Source organism: Balaenoptera acutorostrata, chromosome X, assembly GCF_949987535.1.
Source record: "Balaenoptera acutorostrata chromosome X, mBalAcu1.1, whole genome shotgun sequence".
Classification (NCBI taxonomy): Eukaryota; Metazoa; Chordata; class Mammalia; order Artiodactyla; family Balaenopteridae; genus Balaenoptera; species Balaenoptera acutorostrata.
In genome coordinates this window covers 104,599,680-104,620,582 of record NC_080085.1, presented here as the reverse complement: position 1 = coordinate 104,620,582, position 20,903 = coordinate 104,599,680, and the positions used below count along the sequence as shown (strand labels likewise).

The window sequence follows — 20,903 nt, the reverse complement described above, 5'->3', positions numbered from 1 at the left end:
GCGCTCTAGAGCCCGTGCTCTGCAACAAGAGAAGCCAGCACAATGAGAAGCCCGCTGACCGCAACGAAGAGTAGCCCCCGCTCGCTGCAACTAGAGAAAGCCCGTGTTCAGCAATGAAGACCCAACGCAGCCAAAAAATTTTTAACTAATTAATTAATTTTAAAAAATAAAAGATAAAAAGAGTTGAAAAAATTTAAAAAGAAACAGATAAAGTGGATATACACTGCTCCTTTAAAAAGCTTTTCTGAGCTGGGAAAAAGATAAAGCAGTGTCTAGAGGGAAGCAGGAAGGTCACAGGTGAGTTTTATGAGGATGGGAGAGATGACAAGGGATTGAACAGGAGCAGAAGCTTCCAGGATGGAGAGGAGGGGGCAGATGTGAGAGAAATAGACAATAGTAACCAATTGATGCAGGGGATCTAGTTCAGTTTATAAAATACTGAATGCCTACTGTGTGCCAGGTACAGTGTGAGGTGCCAGGGCTACTGAGGAATAAGACACAGTCTGTAGTTAAGGTGCCTGTAGTTTAGTAGAGGGGGCAAATATGTATACAAACTCTACATAATGTGGTAAGTACAGTAACAGAGGTATGTGGAGGGGGCCTGTGGGAACAGGAAGAGCAGCAATCAAGCCTGGTGGTGGGAGTATAGGGTGCAGGTTGCTGAAAGGGGAGAGGAGGTGATCAGGAATGATTGGGCTAAGTCTTGAAGTCGTGCAGGATGAGTACAAGGTAGTGACCTGGCTTAGAGTGGGTATTCAGTACACATTTGTTGAATGAATGAATGATATATACATTGATGGGAAAAAGAAAATAAACACCTCTAACTTTTCATCATTTAAAACCAAAAGTATCCAACTCACAGACATAGAAAACAAACTTATGGTTACCAAAGGGGGAAGCGGGGGAGGGATAAATCAGGAGGTTGGGATTAACAGATACACACTACTATAGACAAAATAAACAACAAGGACCTACTGTATAGCACAGGGAACTATGTTCAATATCTTGTAATAACCTATAATGGAAAAGAATCTGAAAAAGAAGATATACAGTATAACTGAATCACTTTGCTATACACCTGAAACTAACACAACATTGTAGATCAACTATACTTCAAACAACAACAACAAAAAAACCCCCAAAGTATCCATTGAAGGTTTCAGCTAGGATGCTGGTGAGGGTGGAAAACAGTCTACAGTGTGTTGAGGAATGAACGAGAAGTAAAAATAAATAAATGAGTAGATTATTCTTTCAAAAAAAATCTCTATCCATGCATTAAATATTTATTGGGCACCTATTATACGCCAGACCCTGTGGTAGGTGCAGAAAAGAAACTTGACTGCTAAGGGAAGAAAAGACACAGGGCAGTAGTTGGGGAGAAATGTGTGGTTGAGGAGGATTGGGCTGTGGAAAAGTCTTTTTTTTTTTGAGATGAGGGAAGACTTAAGCCTGTTTATAGGTTGCGGGAGGGAGTAGTCAGTAGTAGGTGAGGAGCTGATAGATGAAGCCAGGTTCTCAAAGAGCCTGAAAGGAATAAGATCAGGTACACAAGGGGCGGTGGACCTTGAACAGGATGAGGGACCCTTCATCCTCAGAGACCAGAAGGGAACAGGGAAGGGGAGGGAGTGAGGTGGGTTGGGGTAGTGTGAACCTGGTGACCTTGATTTTGTTGATAAAATAGAAGATAATACCGTCTTGTGAGAGGGAAGGGGTCATCAATAAGTTCTGGAGCTTGAGGAAAGTGTTGAAAGTTTGGCATGGTCAATGAAAGCAGTAGGAAGGGAGCCAATCAAGGCTGAGCAAAAGGATTGTCATGTTGTTTTAAAGGCCTTTGTGAGGTTGGAGGCCAGGAATTTGGGTGCCAAGACCCAAAGTGTTTGTTTGTTTGTTTGTGTAATATTTATTTATTTATTTATTTTGGCAGCGTCGGGTTTTAGTTTGTGGCATGCAGGATCTTTAGTTGTGGCATGCACGTGAGATCTAGTTCCCTGACCAGGGATCGAACCCGGGCCCCCTGCATTGGGAGCGTGGAGTCTTACCCACTGGACCACCAGGGAAGTCCCCAAGACCCAAAGTTTTGTGATTTCGTCGAGTCAACTTCAGCAGCAGTGGTGTAGGAGCAGAGAGCAGATCCTGAAATTTATTCAGCCCAGCAGTTTTGCTAGGCAAGGAGGGTAGAAAGCAGGGGTGTGGTGGGAGATGAGTTGATAAAAGAGTGTTTTGGACAATCAGTTATGGGGGTCAGCCTGGGCTGAGAAGGAGATGAGGCCAAGAGGGGGTTGATATCCTGTGAGATAATGGAGAGGTCAAGGTACCAGAGGATTCTATGAGGTGAAAGATCAGGTTTAGGCAGACTGAAGGCATAGAAGAGCTGGGAAGTTGTGCGGTGGTGGCCAGATAGTGGGGTGTTAGAAGCTGTCTTGGGTGAAGCTGGCCTGGCAAACGGTATGATGTGTAGGTGGCTGAAGTAGAGGGAGCTGGAGGTTGGTGAAGTTGAGGCGATCAAGGAATAAAGAGGCTGAAGGTTGATGGCCTGTCCGCAAGCACGTTGCAGTCACCCAGAACAGGGAGAAAGGCGGGGTCAGGCACCACCAGAAGAGGATGGAACAGGCCTCAAATGGAGAAAGTTGTTTTACACTGAGGTAGAGGAGTAACGCCCTAGAAGTGGGGCTGAGTGGCTACCTGAATGCCCACACACTGAGCCCAGCGTACACAGGTTGTGGGAGAATAAGAAGCCTACACAGGGGACTTCCCTGGTGGTGCAGTGGTTAAGAATCCGCCTGCCAGTGCAGGGGACACGGGTTCAATCCCTGGTCCGGGAAGATCCCACATGCTGTGGAGCAACTAAGCCCATGCGCCACAACTACTGAGCCTGTGCTCTAGAGCCCGCGAGCCACAACTACTGAGCCTGTGTGCCACAACTACTGAGCCTGTGTGCCACAACTACTGAGCCCGCACGCCACAACTACTGAAGCCCACGCGCCTAGAGCCCGTGCTCCACAACAAGAGAAACCACTGCAATGAGAAGCCCGCGCACTGCAACGAAGAGTAGCCCCCGCTCGTCACAACTAGAGAAAGCCCGCACGCAGCAACGAAGACCCAACGCAGCCAAAAAAAAAAAAAGAAGCCTACATAGGAGGGGGCTGCCAGGCAATGCCTTCCTCAGGGTTGTGGGGTCCTCAGGGTTGCAGGGCCCTCAGGGGAGAATTAGGTTACCAGTAGCGTGAAGAGGCAAGGCAAGTTCTGTGACGAGGAAGATGATATAGGCCAGCACTTCTCAAACTTTAAAGTTGCATACAAGCCACTGAGGCTCTTAATAAGATGTAGATTCTGATCCTGTAGGTCTGGGTTGGGGACTGGAGAGTCTGGATTTCTAACAAGCTTTCAGGTGACCACAGTGCTGCCAGTTCAAGGACCACACTCTGAGTGGCAAAGATGTAGGCAATTTTGTTTACCATGGTTCAGGGGTTTCACAGGGCACAGTGGACGTTTTTGAGGGATGATGAGTCCATGAGGAGAGAGTGGAATAGCAATGAGCATAGAGGGAAGAGGTGACTGGAGGGATGGAGTAGATTAGCTATTGTCACTCTGGGCACTGTTCCAGTAGACCTGACCTTATGGTATCTCGGCTTTGCCTGAGAGGGTGCTGTTCAAGTATAATGTCTGTGACCAGGCCTTCTGGGTTTCCAGCAGGGGAGCTTCTGACAGCTGCGTTTGCACTGAGGAATGGCACGTGGGAGAAGGAGACTGGGATGACTTGCGGGTGTCTAGGAAATGGATAGGAGACAGTGATAACTGAGGCCATGGGAGTGACCAGGACCACGCAGGGCTAACGGGCATGTGATGTGTAGAATGACAACAAAAGATGGTCCAGGATAGAACTTCAGAGATGAGCCAACAATTTAAGCTAAGGCAAGTGAGAAAGAAGAGTTATTATAGAGGTAGGAGCTAATGGTGGCAGTGAAGCCAGGGGGTGTTTCAAGAAAGGACTGGTCAACATTATCAAGAAAGATGACAATTGAAAATTATTCATTGAAAGGTAAAATTACTATTTTTCCATAATATCTCTGTCTAGGAAACCCAAAATAATCAACTGAAAGACAATTCTAATGGATAGTAGTTCTGCAAGGTAGCCAATTTCAAAATAAACATGCATAAAGCCATAGACTTCTTATCACCTGACAATAACCAAATAGAAAACATTATGGAACAGAAGACCCTTTTCACGGTTAAAAAAAAAAAACCTTACTATATCCTACCCACAAGACCCTATGTGATCTGTCCCCTGCTACCTTGCTTGCTTCATCTCTTATTATTCTTGTATTTCTTTTTTTTTTTTTTTTTTAATTGTATAGCTACTTTATTTATTTATTTATTTATTTTTGGCTGTGTTGGGTCTTCGGTTCGTGCGAGGGCTTTCTCTAGTTGCGGCAAGTGGGGGCCACTCTTCATCGCGGTGCGGGGACCGCTCTTCATCGCGGTGCGCGGGCCTTTCACTATCGCGGCCCCTCCCGTTGCGGGGCACAGGCTCCAGACGCGCAGGCTCAGTAGTTGTGGCTCACGGGCCCAGCTGCTCCGTGGCATGTGGGATCTTCCCAGACCAGGGCTCGAACCCGTGTCCCCTGCATTAGCAGGCAGATTCTCAACCACTGCGCCACCAGGGAAGCCCTATTCTTGTATTTCTTGAGGTGAAATTCACATAACATAAAATTAAGTCTTTTAAAGTGAGAGCAATTCAGTGGCATTTAATAAATTCACAATGTTGTGCAACCACCACCTCTGTTTAGTCCCCAGACATTCTCATCACCCCAAAAGGAAACACATTAAACAATAACTTCCCATTCCCCTCTCCCCTCAGCCCCCAGTAAGTAACCATTATTCTGTTTTCTGTTTCTGTGAATTTGACTATTCTAGGTACCTCACAGAAGTGGAACCATATACTATTTGTCCTTTTGTGTCTGGCTTCTTTCACTTAGCATGATGTTTTCAAGGTTCATCCATGTGGCAGCATGTATCTGAATTTTTTCCTTTTCATGGCGGAGTAATATTCCATTGTATGATATTCCACACTTTATCAGTTGATGGATGTTTGAGTTGTTTCCACCTTTGGGCAATTGTGAATAGTTTACTGTTCTTCCTTTGTTCACTAATTCTACTGCTCAAACTTGTCAAGCTTGTTTCTGCCTTAGGACAATTACATTTGTTATTCCCTCTGCCTGGAATGCTCTTCTCCCAGATTCTCCATGACTGTCATTCTCATCCTTGCAGCTCAAATGCCACATCCTCAGAGAAGCCTTCCCTGATCACTGTATTTAAAGTAGCTGAACCCTCAGCCACTTTTTATCCCATTATCCTACTTTATTGTCTTCATAGTACATATCATTGTCTGAAATGAATAAGAAATAGTGTCTAGACCAGGGCTTGTTTTGTGCCTTTGGCCCCTTAACCAAACAGTGAGGCATATGGGCTCAGAATATCATTTTTAAATGCCTAAAATACATTAATTATACCAAAAAATAGTTACCAAAATACTTTAAAATTGTGATATAGTAATCTGTGAGCTTCTCTTTTAATCCCTGAAATAACAATATCTATATGCAGGTCTAATAACTATTATACTTCAGAAGTTGTGATGATTATAAATGCTATTTTGAGATATTTGCAACAACTGTAATAGGAAACAAAAAATATTGGTGATTTCTATTGGTTATGAAATCACAGGCACTGCTGAAGTGACTGCAGATTGTTACCTACTTTCGTACCTGAAGAAACTCTAAACTCAGTTAGAGCTTAGTGAAAAAGATGCAGTTTTTTCCTATCCAAGTTCATGGATCCTATGAATTCTATGCATAGACCCCTTGGAGGTCTGTGGACCCCGGTTAAGAATTCCTACCCTGAAAAGTAAAAGATAAACGGTAGTGAGGAGGAGGGGTAGAGTATATTGGAGCTGGGTTTTGTAGGAGATGGAAGAGATCATAGTAAGCCAGGGAAAATGGGCTGGAAAAAAGCTGCCTTTGGGTGTGAGGGGTGTAGAAACTTCCAGTTGAGAAGGATATGAGGGAAGCAGCATCTCTGAAGGGGAGTCAGGTGTCATTTAGAGGAAGGGAGCATTTTGTGAGGAGGTTGCCTATAGGAGTAAGGGATTTTTGTTTACCATGGGCTGGAGTCCAGTGAGCATGACAGAGTGGGATGGGGGAGACGGCCACTGACGGAAGATGAGCCGTTGGGAGCAGGGCTGGGACCCTTACTATATTCCAGATACCATCCCGGACACTGAGAATATAAAGATGAATAATACTCTAGTTATGGGACTTCTCTGGTGGTGCAGTGGTTAAGAATCTGCCTGCCAGTGCAGGGGACACAGGTTTGATCCCTGGTCCGGGAAGATCCCACACGCTGCGGAACAACTGAGCCCCTGTGCCACAGCTACTGAGCCTGTGCTCTAGAGCCTGCGAGCCACAACTACTGAAGCCCACGCACCTAGAGCCCGTGTCCCACAACAAGAGAAGCCACTGCAATGAGAAGCCCACGTACTGCAACGAAGAGTAGCCCCCACTCACCACAACTAGAGAAAAACCCGCACACAGCAACGAAGACCCAATGCAGCCAAAAAATAAATTAAAAAAAAAAGACTCTAGTTATAAGATAAATACGAGGGATGTAATGTACAACATAATAAATACAGTTAACAGGGCTGTATGTTATATATGAAAGTTAAGAGACTTAATCCTGAATTCTCATCAAAAGGGAAAATTTTTTTGTATTTCTTTAATTTTGTACCTGTATGAGATAATGGATGTTCACTAAAGTGATTGTGATAATCGCTTCATGATGTAAATCACTATGCTGTGCACCTTAAAACTTATACTGTGCTCTATGTCACTTATATCTCAATAAAACTGGGAGCAGAAACAAAAGAAAATGCAGGAAGAAGGGGAAAAATGAATAAGACAAAGATGAGTCATCCATTTAGGATTAGTCTAAACCAAATACTGTTGGTTGACTGGCTGCTTTGGCTGGTCTGACGATGCATCTCTTCAGAGACCCTAAGAGCCAGAGGCATTAGCAGAAAGATAGGCTCAGGGTATCATTAGAGATTCAGGGGAAAAAAAGCTAAAAATGCATTGTTTTCTTTCCTCCTTTGATCCCTTTTGTAGAGCAAAAAAAAAAGTAAAAAAGTTATGTAATGGAGGGAAAAAATGTAGCAGTGCCATAATTAGATCACTCAAATGAGCCTGTCACCTGAAAATTAATTGGATAAACCTAAGGGATGTATCCCCCCGCCCCCACTCCTAATTCTTCAGGAACCTTTTAAGGATCTCTGCAGCCAACAGATTCTTTGATGCTCTTACCCTTCAGAACAATGTTTGGCTCATAGGGGTCAAAGGAAGAAAGAAAGGACTATATATTTAGATTTTTCTCTGCGGCTCCAGAGGTATCCAGCATCTGGCTCTCTCTGTATGTAGCTCTCAGAATCTAGAATTGTGTGATTTCTTTTTAAAAAGGCTCTTTTGCCTTCTCTACTAGGGGGATCTTTCAAAAAGGCTCAGGGTGGGAGCTGCTGCTCCTCCTTCAATCGCGTTCCCTTCCCGCAGTGGTCGCTGCAGACTCCCTCTCCTGGGCCGGATGATAAACCCCTTCCAGCTTGAAGGGAGAAGCCCTGGAGGGGGGGGCAGCGGACAGACAGGGAGATGAGAACAGAGGCAGGGCGGAGGCTAAGTGACCTAGCTAGAGCAGGAAGAGGCTGCAGGGGCGGCAGGAATGGCCTGGGAGAGAACAGAGACGCTTCCCAGGACAGAGAGAAGCAGAGGACTGACTCTCGGCTAAGACCCCTGGCAAGACTTGGAGCCACACGGGAGCGCCGTGCCTGGAGACTCAGTGAGCTGGGGGGCGGGGCATGCGGTGTGTGTGTGTGTGTGTTTGTGTGCGCACGTGTGTTCAGGTTGTGCAGACGGGACTATCTTCACCAAATTTTGTCCGAATATGTAGATTTTCAAGTCACAACCTTAGAGGAAATGAGAACTGGAAAAATACCTGGACCTTAGGGGAGCGCCTCGAACCCAGGAAGATTGAGCAGAACCCAGTGTGTTCTGGAAGATTCCCCAGCAATGGGTCAAGGAGAGGTCCTGACCGCCACTGGGTACCAGCTTGAGTATTAGGCACTGGGGGGGAGACACAGGAAGCGGAGACGTGAGCCCAGCCTGGCGCGCAATCAGCCCATCCACAGATACTGCCAGTGGGCTCCACACTGCATCAGGGCCCCGTGGGGGCAGAGAAGGGCCCTTCACTGTCCCTGCCCTTCACAAGGACACAGTCTATTTGAGGGAACACTAATCCTTGTGAAGCAACAGTAAGCGATCCAATAGCATAATTCTTTTTTACACTCCTGGGTCACAGAAGGGATTTCTGGCGTAACTGGGGAATTGTGGAGGAGATCGGCATTCATCCGAGCCCTGAGGCCTGGGAGGGCAGGATTGGGATGAGAAGAGAGAAATGCACATTCTAGAGAGAAAGCGCACTGATGGGCATATGGTTGGCTCATGTGGGGACCAAAGAGGTGGACAGTCTGACGGAGTTGGAGGCCCACTGAGAGGAGATGGAGAAATCCAGCTGGATGGGGAGAGTCAGATTACCAAGGACATTTTCAACTTCTAAAAGAGTTTCGAAGCCTATCAAAATCCAGGTTTTTGAAGTGGTCTGGCCATTTCCCTACTCTCTCCTTTAGCTACAAGCCCATTGTGGAATTCATCGACGCCCAATTTGAGGCCTACCTGCAGGAGGAGCTGAAGATCCTCAGGGTACTGCACAACTACCATGATTCCCGCATCCACGCCTGCTTGTACTTCATCGCCCCCACGGGTCATTCCTTGAAGTCTCTGGACCTAGTGACGATGAAGAAGCTGGACAGTAAGGTACTGAGGCCTGGGAGGCAGGGACGAGGGCGGGCGGGAGGCAGGGCAAGCTGGGCTCCCTCCTTCTGGTCTCTTGTGCAGTGCAGATGCCAGAGCTCAGGAGAGGTTGTGTGGCGTCCTCATCCTCCCCTTCATTCCCTGTCCCTCCATAAAGATGGTGTTAATTGATCCAGCACCTGAGTTGTATGCTTTGTGATGTTTTCCCAGCACTGGGCATGAGTCTTCCCTGAGCTGTCTTTCTGCCCTGATCCCTCTTGGGAATAAAGGTGGATGCAAGCCAGACGGCTGTCTGGGTCTAGGGCCTTAGGCTTTGGCGATGCAAAGGTGTTTTTCCTTTGTCCTGATGTTAACTGACCTTTACTAGAATCACACATGCAAACGACTTCAAAAGTTACTATTCTTATTATCAATAATAATTTTATCATAGCAGCTAACATTTGTTAAACCCTTATTATATGTCACCACTGTAAAAGTACCTCATGGAGTATCTCATTGAATCCTCACAACAACTCGGTAAGGCAAACACTATCATTACCTCCCATTTTATAGAAGAGAAAACTGAGGCTCTAAGAGGTTAAGTGACATACCCATTGTCATATAGCCAACTCCTGGCAGAGCCTAGATTTGAACTCAGATCTGTGGCACCAGGTTATGTTGCCTCCATACCCAAGGAAGATGGCTGTGGGAATCAGGCACATCCTGCTTTAAGATAAACTGAAAAATGCAAGTCCCACATCGGATATAAATTAGACAGTGATTCTTCATGTTAAAGGATTATTGGCTGTGCAAAAGAGTCGACCACAAGAATCTTTAAAAAGCCTAATTACTAGTACGTTTCCTCCCCTAACATTTCATATGTGTCTGGCACTGTGATGAGTACTTTATATGCATTGTTTTTATTTCGTCCTTCCAATAATCCAGTGTGGTGGGTACTATTATTATCCTCATTTTACACAGGAGGAAACTGAGGCACAGTCAAGTAGCTTGCTCCAGGTCAGACAACTTGTAATGGGTCTGGGATTCAGACCGAGCTCTCTCTCACTCCAGGGAATTTATTTTACAAAAAAAATCTACTTTATATGCAGCTGTTTAGTCGCACCACTATAAAAACGGAGTTTCAGCTAGCATCAAAATAGGAGCAGTTTTTCGTTTTTCACAGCAGTGAGTTCACTGCCCACGAGTAACGGGCCGCTTGGGAAACGTCGCCACATCCTGCATGTCTTGAAGAGGGCAGCAGAGTGATGCGGCTGGCGGCCTGGTGGAGGAGCTGAGTTAGGTAGGCCTGTGTTTACAGCGTGCCAGTGGGGGACGTGGCGAAAAGTGTTGCCACCTTGCCAAGGGCTTCAATCCCCACGCCCCAAGACTTTAAGGGAGGTGCCTCCAACGTCCAGTCTTTCTTTGACCAGCACCTGAAGCTGCAGTGTCAGCCTTGAGAGGCGCTCCTAAGGCAAAGAGCAAAGGAGGTGGAATTTGTCTTAAGTCTAGAGCTCTTTTCAGGGCCCAAGTACCATCCATGCCAGCCCATTGGAGTCTGCTGGCAGGACCAGCTGTGCTTTGTGTGTGAACTTGAGCTTAGCTGTGCTCTGTCTCACTCAGGCATGTAAGTTTCTTTACCCTCCGACAGTAAAAGCCTTGTCACTTCTTGGAGGTATTTCAAGGATTGAGGTTCAGGTGGATTGAACTTTGGGGTAGCATTAGTCCTTTCTCCTGCTGTCCAAAATTGGGCATTTGTACCTGCTTTCTTTATGCAGAAATTAATCATGAGACTCCGGCAATGTAACTCTTTTTGGCTAAGTCTCAGATCAAATTGGTAACACAGGGTCGTCGTCACGTAAGTGGGTTGGTTCATCAGTGTTTGCTGCCAGAAAGAGGGCCAGGTGTGCATCTTCACAGAGCCCTGCCTTTCTTCCCTTCGCATGTGGGTTCCTTTCATACTGGCTGGGGCTAGCCTGCACCGATGGGTTGGGACAATTTACTGTTAGCAAGGAGTTGCCACCTCTCCCCTTGTCCGCTGTCGATTCCCAACTGTCCTCTTTCTGCTTCAAATCACCCAAGCAGTGACCTTGATATTAAGATATCACATAGCTCATCAATTTGGATCTGAGCTGGCAGGTTAAGACTGTGGACTTAGGAATAAGGCTAAACTTGGATCTGGATCCCAGTTCTGTTACTTACCTGCTCTGTGGCCTTGGACAAGCTAGTTAGCCTCTCTGTGCCTCAGTTTCTCATTGTGGTACTAATACCTCCTGGGAGGGTTTTTTGTCAGGGTTAATTGTGTTAATCCTTGTAAAGCACTTAGTTCAGTGCCCAGCAAACAGTAAGCACTCATTGTCATATATTATACTGCTGTTTGGCCATGGAGGTGGCCAGTCCTGGACTATTGTGTTGAGCTGCTCCCTCTGGCAGCTGGTAGAAGTCCTAGGTCATGCTGCTATCAGCTGCAGATTACCAACAATGATGCCACTTTGCTCCTCCCTTCCCTAGGTAAACATCATCCCCATCATTGCCAAATCAGATGCCATTTCTAAGAGTGAGCTAACAAAGTTCAAAATCAAAATCACCAGCGAGCTTGTCAGCAATGGAGTCCAGATCTACCAGTTCCCTACAGATGATGAGTCGGTGGCAGAGATCAACGGAACCATGAACGTGAGTGGGAGCACAGGGCTTCAACTTTCTGGCCATTTGCTCTTTTTTTTTCTAAGTACATTGCTCTTTTTTAAAAAATTTATTTTATTTATTTGTTTTTAGCTGTGTTGGGTCTTTGTTGCTGCACGCGGGCTTTCTCTAGGTGTGGCGAGCGGGGGCTACTCTTCATTGCGGTGCGCGGGCTTCTCATTGCGGTGGCTTCTCTTTGTTGTGGTGCACGGGCTCTACGTGCGCAGGCTTCAGTAGTTGTGGCACACGGGCTTAGTTGCTCTGCAGCGTGTGGGATCTTCCTGGACAAGGGCTCGAATCCATGTCCTCTGCATTGATAGGCGGATTCTTAACCACTGCGCCACCAGGGAAGCCCTGGCCATTTGCTCTTAATTATTATTATTTTACCAAATAGCAGTCAAACATCACCATCCATCTTAGTGTAGTCAACTTTCATTATCCGAGTCTCAGGTATTTGTGAGAAAGAATCCAGAAGCAAATAGCTCCTCTCTCCTCAGAGATGCAGAGATTAATAGCCAGAGACTGAGGGAGGGAAAGACTGACTCCAGGGGATTCAGACCTCTCCTTCTACCCTCCTCTCTGATGCCACACTGGCCTAGGCCAGGCAGCCCCCATGGGACTGCCGGAAAGGCAAACGGTCTTTGTCTCTGACCAATGGATGCGGCGAAAGAAGGCAAGGCTGAAAAAGTTGGCTGGCTTCGGAGACTCGAGGCTAATCTGTACTCAGATAATCAAGCCCTTTGCCCCTGGGAGGAAAAATGACATGTAGCCTCCAATTTTTCTGGTGACTAGAGAAATGTTATTTTTAAATTTCAGGGTTATGCTTTGCTTTATTAAGTGTGAATGAATTGAAAAAAAAACCCACAACCAACCGCTTGCCATCTTTCCTCTCACTCCCCCACTCCCCCTACTAGAGGAATGAGTAATGAAGAAGGCAGGGAGTCAAATAGCTCCTCGTGCTTCTTTACAATGTGTTGATGCCGTTGCTGCGAAATCTTCAATGTTGTGATTTCAAGGAGACAGATAATAGCTTGCAGAAAGCCTCTGCTTTGGGAACAGATTTCTTTTTCTCTGTTGAGAGGCATCAGTTTTTCCTAATGACATAATGCCTGGGTATGGCCAAACTCAGGAAAGCCTTGTAATAAAAGCCATTTTTAGAAAACTTTCCTGCTGCCGCCACCCCCTAAGTTATCATTAGAGCATCAGCTGCCACCTCCTGTGAATCGGCCAACAAATTAGCATAGCGGGGCAGCAAGTCACTGTCTCGCCTGACTTCCTGCCCATCAATACACCCGAGATATGTTTGTGATGAGAGGTCCCTCATCATCTTTGACACAAATCTGGCCCGAGGGTAGAGCTGTGTGGATTGTGGGAGGTGGAGTTGTAGCCTCTCTGACTGGTCATGAGCATTAAAAAACTAAAAAAAAAAGATTAGTGCTTATCCTCTCCAGCAGTCAGGGCGTTCTGATGGAAACCAGCTTCTGTCATGATGAGAAAACCTGAAAGGGTGCCTAGTCTGCAAGAAAATTGGAGCCTAGAGAGAAGCGTCATCAGGCACTGATGTCTGGAAGCGCCTAGTCACCTCAGAACATCAAGTCCCATAGATACCTTCTGAACGTGGATTCCATAAGTCACTAGGCAGCTTTCGGTCTTGTGGTTTGCTTTGCTAAGGACAGAAAGGGGCGAAGAGTCCTCAGCAATCTCAGGGCATCACACAAAACGACCGCTGGCTGCATTGTGGGTCAGGAGTGGCAATCACGTTGGGCTCTGCTCTCGACTTAGCTCTGGGCCCTTGCTTGAAGCTCGGGCAGCCTTGGCCTCAAGGTCAGAAACTTCCTGTGCTACGAAGCAGCAGTCCTCAACCATGCTGTTTTGGCTGTGAAGGGATTCTGAGTCCTTTCTTACATTAGTCCAGTGTTTTACTTTGAAAAACTACATTTGAGTGTATTCCGGGTTATCCCTGTAACAGCATCACTCAGCACTCATTGCCTTGTGTTCCCCCAGGCTTTTTTGAGTGAGAAAGACGGGTGGCTCACAGCTAGCGTGCCTGAACTGGGCATGTGCACGGGAGGGGGCGTGCATGTGAACGCTGTGTGTTGCATGTGTTGTGATGGGGAAAGGGTGGGGAGTTGCTGCTATAAAATATATACACAGGATTGCTGAGCCTGCCTGCCACTGGAGCAACTGCATCAAACTGGGTCTTCGGACAAGCCGTGCATATGAAGCTGCATCATCAGAGGGCCGGGCTTGGCTGGTAGGAGGAATGGGTGCTGGCCTTTCAGTTCTGAATTTGACTCCAGCCTCACAGCCTCGGCCACCCCAGCCAATTGTCATGGGAACTGGATTGGAAGAGTGGAAGAAGCCTCTTGTCCAAGTGCAGAAGAGCCGCCTGTCATCCTGCAGCTCCCCACTAGGGATTTGCATGGCAGGAAATGAGAGTCGTGAGGTCTAGCCTCCCCCTGGGCTTCTGGGTGGCTCTGAAAACCCTTATTTCAGCTTGAGGGGAAAGAGAAGGGAGGGAGAGGTCTTGTCACGTGCTCCTTTCCACCTATGCTCTGAGAGCTCTCAAGGTTGTAGACTTTAATGCTTAAAATTGCTATGTGGTTCAAATCGAATGTTGTTCTTTGAATGGTTCAAACCATGGCCAGGGACCAGGGACTAGGCCCAGTTACTCGACTCGGCTCAGTCGGTTGGCTGCCTGTGAGGTCTTGGGTTTGGCCCCCGCAAAGGCATTTGGGCCCAGTGAGAGCGCATTGGTGACCGGGAGGGTCACAGGGAGACCCATAGGCACAAGCCTGTCTCTCCTCCTGAGGCAGCAGTGCCGTTTCCATTGTTGGCACATACTTTTGTGGGAATCACCACCAAGGGTTGACTTGAGAGAATCAGACAATTCTCGGTCACTGGTAGGAGCCTAGAATGGAGGCCAGCATAACCGGCGGCACGACTGGGAAATACTGTCCCCCTGGGAGGAAGCCACACCACTCGGGATATTATCAGATGAGAGATAAACGGTGGTCCTGACACTCTGTTTCGCGAGGCTTAGGGGGATGGTCATCTAACCTCCCTAGTAGAATGGGTGTCGTGGAACCAGAATAGAATAATCATGCCAGTTGGATCATCAAACACTTTAAAATGTTCCGAGAGGAATTTAAGGTACATATGAGGCTGCAAAGGTAGTGAGTCTGGGAACAGACTCCCAGGAGGAGGCTTGGGACTATCTCCTGGTGGAGTTTTCTGAGACTGGGGCATCCGAGGTCTCTTGGGCGAGAGAGGGTAACACGGAGTCCCCTTAGGAACCTGTCCAGGTTTCAGCAGCTGCACTATCTTGCATCGACCCGCTCCTCCCTGGGCCCACACATACAAAGTATCAGCCCTGGAGGTGGGGTTGGTTGGAGGGTTTACCTTCTGCATGCTCTGCTCGACTCTATTCTGGTTTTCAGAGCCATCAGTCTCTCAAGAGCAGCAGAAAGAGGGCCAGAGCTGGCCCCATGATTTCCTGTCCTTCATGGTTAAAGCTGAGCTGACTTCCAGCCCTGGGTGGTTGGGAGAGGCTGGCAGCTACAGCGTGGTGTCCTCACTGCTCCCTGGGAAGATCTGGGCACGGGACTTAGGGACCTGGGCAACTCGGTTAACTCTTCTGTGCACCAGTTTTCCAAATCACGAATGGGGTTGACGCTAACCGCCCTGTAAGCCTGTTGTAGCATCAAATGAAATCTGCCTGGGAGCACTCGGAAATGATATCCTTGCATATACTTATCAGAACAGACTTTGATGCCAGTTGCAAAGGAGTGTGTGTGGGAGGCCTCGGGAGCCCTCTGAAGCTGCCGTGGCAGGGGTTGTGTGTTTTAGAGCGGGGAAGGATAAAATGACAGCAGTTTAAGGAGGAGGGAAAGCAAGTGACCCTGGCATTCTAACTAACAGTGTCTTTTGGAGATAAAAATAACAGACCCAAGGGAATACTGACATTTTTTAATGCCTTTATTCTCTTCTTGGATTTTTTTTTCTTTTTTTGCTCTTAAGCCCAGAGAAGTACTTCCCACTTCACATGCCCTCCTCCTCCATCACTGTCAGCCGAGAGCCCAGGATGCGTGAGAATGATGCAACATTTCCTCCCTCGGTCTAGCCCTCTGCCATGGCTGCGCCTTCGTGTGACTGGAGCTTCGGGCTCTCTGCAGGAGGGGCAGCTTTTTCCTTGAAAGTGTTTGGGGGTGGATTTGAGGCTCCCGACGTGTCTTGGGTCTCTGAGGGGGAATGAATTGTGTCCAGATGACCCCCCTGCAAAGCCAGCTGGCAGAGGTCACAGACGCTCTGGCACTTAGGCAGAGTTTTCAGGATTTCATTGCCCCCACTCCATGCTCCATATGTCGCACGCCCGATGACCCTCGTGATCGGTCCCCTGCTAGGACTGATGAAACATTTCCCACCTCCACCCCTCACCCACCTTCCATATCCATAACCTCATCTTTCCCTCTGTCCTCTGTCCCCATTTCAGGGACAGTCATTGAAGTGGGAAGGGGTGTGGGAACACCTGAGATGATCATTGGAGAGCAGCTGAGAAGGGGGTGAAGGGGGAGCTGCTTCAGCTGGATGGCCAAGCACCTCGGGGGTTTAGCAGATGTCCTGGGTCTGAGCTCCTGACTAACGCCTGTGTTCTTCCACTCTGAAGAACATTCTTGGGGTGCAGAGTTAGAGGAGAATGGAAAGGAAGGATTGGCTGTGAGATCAGATTTCAACTGCCTCTTACAATCTGGCCTTGCATGGCCAGTTCACCCCCGGGGTTTAGAGTGCTCCCCTCATCTGCTGCTTGAACCCCCCAAAAGGGAGTGGTAGACCAGCAGGGGTGGGCTTTGAAGTCAGAGAGACCTGGATTCCACCCCTAGCTCTGCCTCTTACTACGGTGTGGCTGCTGGCAAGTCATTTAGCCCTTCTGGACTTCAGTTTCCTCTTCTATAAAATGGGGATAATAAGAATACGTACCTCCTAGTGTTGTAAAGATTCAATGAGATAATGCAACGTAGAGCACCTGGTACGTGGGAAACAGAGCTGCAGCTAGTATCAGGTCCATAGCTCCCAATCCTGTTAGTACAATTGCTACTACCTACTCCACGAAGCCTGCTTTGACTTCCCACGGAATTAGCTTCTTCTTCCTCTGAGTTCCTCCAGCCCTCAAGCCTCTGTTCATAGTCTGGACCTTTACTGTATTATCATTGTTGGTGCGTCTTTCCCCTACCACACTGTGCACTCGCCAGGGGCAGGCTCTGAGCTTTTTCGGTGTTGCATTCTTCTTTTTTTTTTTTTAAATAGTAATCTTTTATTTATTTATTTATTTTTATATTTATTTTTGGCTGTGTTGGGTCTTCGTTTCTGTGCGAGGGCTTTCTCTAGGTGCGGCAAGTGGAGGCCACTCTTCATCGCGGTGCGTGGGCCTCTCACTATCGCGGCCTCTCTTGTTGCAGAGCACAGGCTCCAGATGCCCAGGCTCAGTAGTTGTGGCTCACGGGCCCAGCTGCTCCGCAGCATGTGGGATCTTCCCAGACCAGGGCTCGAACCCGTGTCCCCTGCCTTAGCAGGCAGATTCTCAACCACTGCGCCACCAGGGAAGCCCCGTTGTATTCTTCTTAATGCCTGGCACATAGTAGCAGCTCAGTAAATATTTGTAGACTGGATGAGTGAACAAGTGGGTCAGAATATCTGAGATCGAAGCCTGTTTCTCCAAGCAGGCTAAGAAAGCTTGTTCCAGTGGACTTTTTCCTTCTCTGTGTAAAGCCCTTTTGGCTAAAACTCCACCCAGGATCACCTGGTTTGTAAACAGTATTTATTCAGTGCTTCCATTCGGCCAGTGGTGGCTCAGACTTATAACCTGGCCGGCTCCCTGTGGAATGGGGCGCAGTGCCGGTGTCCCAGGTCCCACGCTACCAGCTGGGGGCGGCTGCCTCTTCTCTGGGCCTCGCTCCTCATTACCCACCTCCCCTGCAAGCATTTGTACTTTTCTTTCCTCTGTTATTCCTGTGGTCGTGCCACTGCCATTCAAGGAGTATTTATTAAGCACCTACTGTGTGCAGGGCATCAGACCATACACTTGAGCCCTTGGGCATATTCTGTCTTACATGATTTTGGGTATGTTATTAAGTCTTCCCCAGCCAGAGTGTAAGCTCCCAGAGGGCGAGAGAGTGTGTCTTCTACTCCTTTTGTTTCCCTTACAGCCCCTGACACAGAACCCCGCACAGGGATGGGCACGTGGGTAAATACTTGGGGACCTGACTCCTAGGCTCAGGAGTTCAGTGCGAGCTCTTGCTCTGGGGAAGGATGAGAACCAGGAGCGTCCATCTCAGTCAGAAAGCAGTGTGGTCTCCGTATGTGCCTGTTCTCGGCGCTGTCACACTCCGGGAAGGGGTGCAGTGATCCCAGCCCCTTGGTTCTCCTTCAGTCTCTCTCCACACATAGCCCTCCTCATCCCACTCACCTGCGCTCCAAAGGCTTTTCCCCTCGGCAACTGTGAAGACTGACTAGCTGCCTAATCTGTGTATCTGCTTATTATTCTGCTTATTTACTGTCTTTGTTCCCTACGCACTCGGCCATGTCCTTGTTACCTTCGATTGTGAATTTCTGAACAGCAGAAGCTTGGACTAGGCCTATTCTCCCTACACAGCTCGGGAGCTTAAGAAAGGCCTCTTGATGATGGTGACAGTGAGGGACACTGCAGCTGGAGTGCCGAGGCCCCGGCGATGACCAGCAGCTGAACTGGGGGTCGCTCAGTGCCTTTCCCCGGAGTTCAGAGCTTTTGTTTGCCTCCTGTTCCAGGCCCACCTGCCGTTTGCTGTCATTGGTAGCACAGAAGAACTGAAGATAGGGAACAAGATGATGAAGGCACGGCAGTACCCCTGGGGCACGGTGCAGGGTGAGTGAATTTCCAGGAGAGGGGCTGCGCTCAGGGATCCTCCCCTTCTGTCTGTCTCTTTGTTTGTCCCCAGCCCCTGTGTGACCAGTCCCTAACTTGTCCCCAGTCTCTACTCATTCAGCTTGGGCCTCAAACATCAGTAGGCGTTGCCAGCAGGCAAACTCTGGCTCCATACCTGGATTCTCTGCGGTGAGCCAGGCTCTCTTTGTCTGTAATGGAGAAGGCATTCTTAAAAAATAAATGTACTTGGAGTAAGGTAGGAAGGAGTGTGTGAGAAAGCATGTGTACTCGCCTGAGTGTACCAGGAGACAGACAACAATGTCTACAGCAGCATTGTTCATAATACCAAATAATTAGAAACAAGCCAGATAGCCATTAAAAATAGATTGGGTGAATTGTGGAATGTTCAAATAATGCAATATTATTCAGCAACGAAAATGGATGGACTATAGTTAACATCTACAGCAATGCATCTCAGAAACATAATGTTGAGCTAAGTAAATCATAGAAGAAGACAGGCTGTATGATTCCATTTATATGGATTCCAAAAGTAGATAAAACTAAACTTTAGGAATTCATGCATAAGTGGTAAAACTATAAAGAAAAACAAAGGAAGGATAAATCCCCAGCTCAGGCTAGTGGTTAAGTCTTGTTGCAGGGAAGGAGAGGCATGAGATCAGGGACACAAAGGGACTTCTAGGGCACTGGTAATATTTCACCTCAGCCGTGGATACATCGGTGTTCTTTTTTTTTTAAACCTTTAAATTGTACATTTCAAGCACTCTTTTGTATGTATGATTATTTTGCAAATTAAAAACAGATGTATTGCCTACGGGCTCAGGAAATTTCCTTTTGTGGTCTGCCTGACACATATTAAGTAAGTTACCTTTGGTACTAGTCAGTTCAGTGGATAAGGCCCAGGACATTGCCATGGGTGTAAGAGGTGTCTGGTCCTCCGAGTCTCCAGCCATATGCTGGGCGGCAGACGGCAGGGGCACCGTGTGTGAGAGGGTGGCTGGTTTACTGTAAACTCATTCCGGCCACTGAGCAAACAACCAGAAGCTGGTGGGAAGTTGTCCACATCACATCAAAGTCTGGCAGACTCTGGGGCACGCCAGACACCCTCCGGCGATAGCTGGCTTTTCCACGGGTAAGGACAACGCTGGTCATCAGAACCATGCTAGGTTTTGGTCTTCTCTACCATTTGGGGCTGGGGATGCTCCTCCCAGAACATTTGCAAATGCTTTCTGGACCAACAGTACCACCCTGGGAGTGAATTTTGGAGTCTGAGAGACAGGAACCTGAGGTGAAATGAGGAGAAGCTAGCAGACGTGGTCCCAATGACATACTCCAATTCACCCCACACCCAACCAACAAAGGGGGTTTTCCAAGTGTTTCTTGCAAGTCGGAGTTCGTGGTTCTGTTTGAGTGAGAGAAGCCATGCATTGTCTGGGCCTTGCAGGGGCCTTGGAGTCACTCCTTGTGACTGGCCATCAGGGACCACTCTCCAGGGATGGAGGAGGAGATTGTCCTGAGGAGTTGCCTGGCTTAACGCTGATATGTTCTATGACAGCGAGGGGCTTTCTCCCAGAGGCAGTGTGTCTTAAGCGAAGGGGTTATGTGAGCTGATTTGGGCTTTGGAAAGATTGCTCTGATGACCGCAATGCAATCTGCTGCAACCCTGCCCCACCCTGTCATCCCCGTCTCCCTCCCTGTCCCCACGACCTTCTCCCAGACCCGTGAGACAGAATCCGGGGTGACTGTGCCTGTTCATCGTCTCAGATGCTACTGTCCCAACATGGTCAGGCCACATCTCCCCATTCCAGCAAGGTGGAGCCATGCCCGGAGACACGTGCCAGAGCACTGCTCATGACCCGAAATCCCTTTGCTGGGATCGGGTCCACACCTCTGTCCTTCTTGGCCACTGCCCCAAACGCAGACCTTTGCCACACTCTTTTGAGGAGGGGTCTTGTTCACTCAGGCTGGAAAGTGGGGCCCACTCTGTCCTGGTCATCATTGCTGCCATCAGGCCATTATCCACCCTCTAAAAACACCTCCTTTGAAGCTTCTACCATCCAGATGGGCCACACCTGTGGTCCACATCCTTCCTTGTCACTGTCATCTCTTGATGTCCTAGTTCTTCCCCCTTATTCTTTGGACTTTGGCACCTGCTCATAGCCTTTGTCTCTCCTTTAGAGGACCTGGATTGCAGTCCTAACCCTGCGACTTCTAGCTGTGTAACCTTGCCTAACCTCATTGAGATCTTGCAAGGATGAGTCCCTTATCTGCCTGATTAATTCCTAGCCTTCCTTCAAGAGTCATCTTAGGGGTCTGTCAGCTCTCTGTTGAAGCCTTCACTCTCCCTGGAGTTCTCAGGCCCCCGGGCTTTTCTGGGCTTTTGTTGCACCTTGGCTGTATACCTCCATGTTGGTAATTTT

At 48.0% G+C, this 20,903-nt stretch overlaps 1 protein-coding gene across 6 annotated transcripts in view; it reads left to right on the top strand.

Annotated features, from left to right (window-relative positions):
* Positions 1 to 20,903, top strand: part of SEPTIN6 (septin 6) — a 69,605-nt gene that overhangs the window by 32,394 nt on the left and 16,308 nt on the right. For all 6 annotated transcript variants that reach the window (XM_007178593.3, XM_007178592.3, XM_057537550.1 and 3 more), the window contains 3 exons: positions 8,726 to 8,912; positions 11,397 to 11,558; positions 18,369 to 18,465. In XM_007178593.3, the coding sequence (XP_007178655.2) occupies positions 8,726 to 8,912; positions 11,397 to 11,558; positions 18,369 to 18,465 (446 nt within the window). The remainder of the gene's footprint in view (positions 1 to 8,725; positions 8,913 to 11,396; positions 11,559 to 18,368; positions 18,466 to 20,903) is intronic.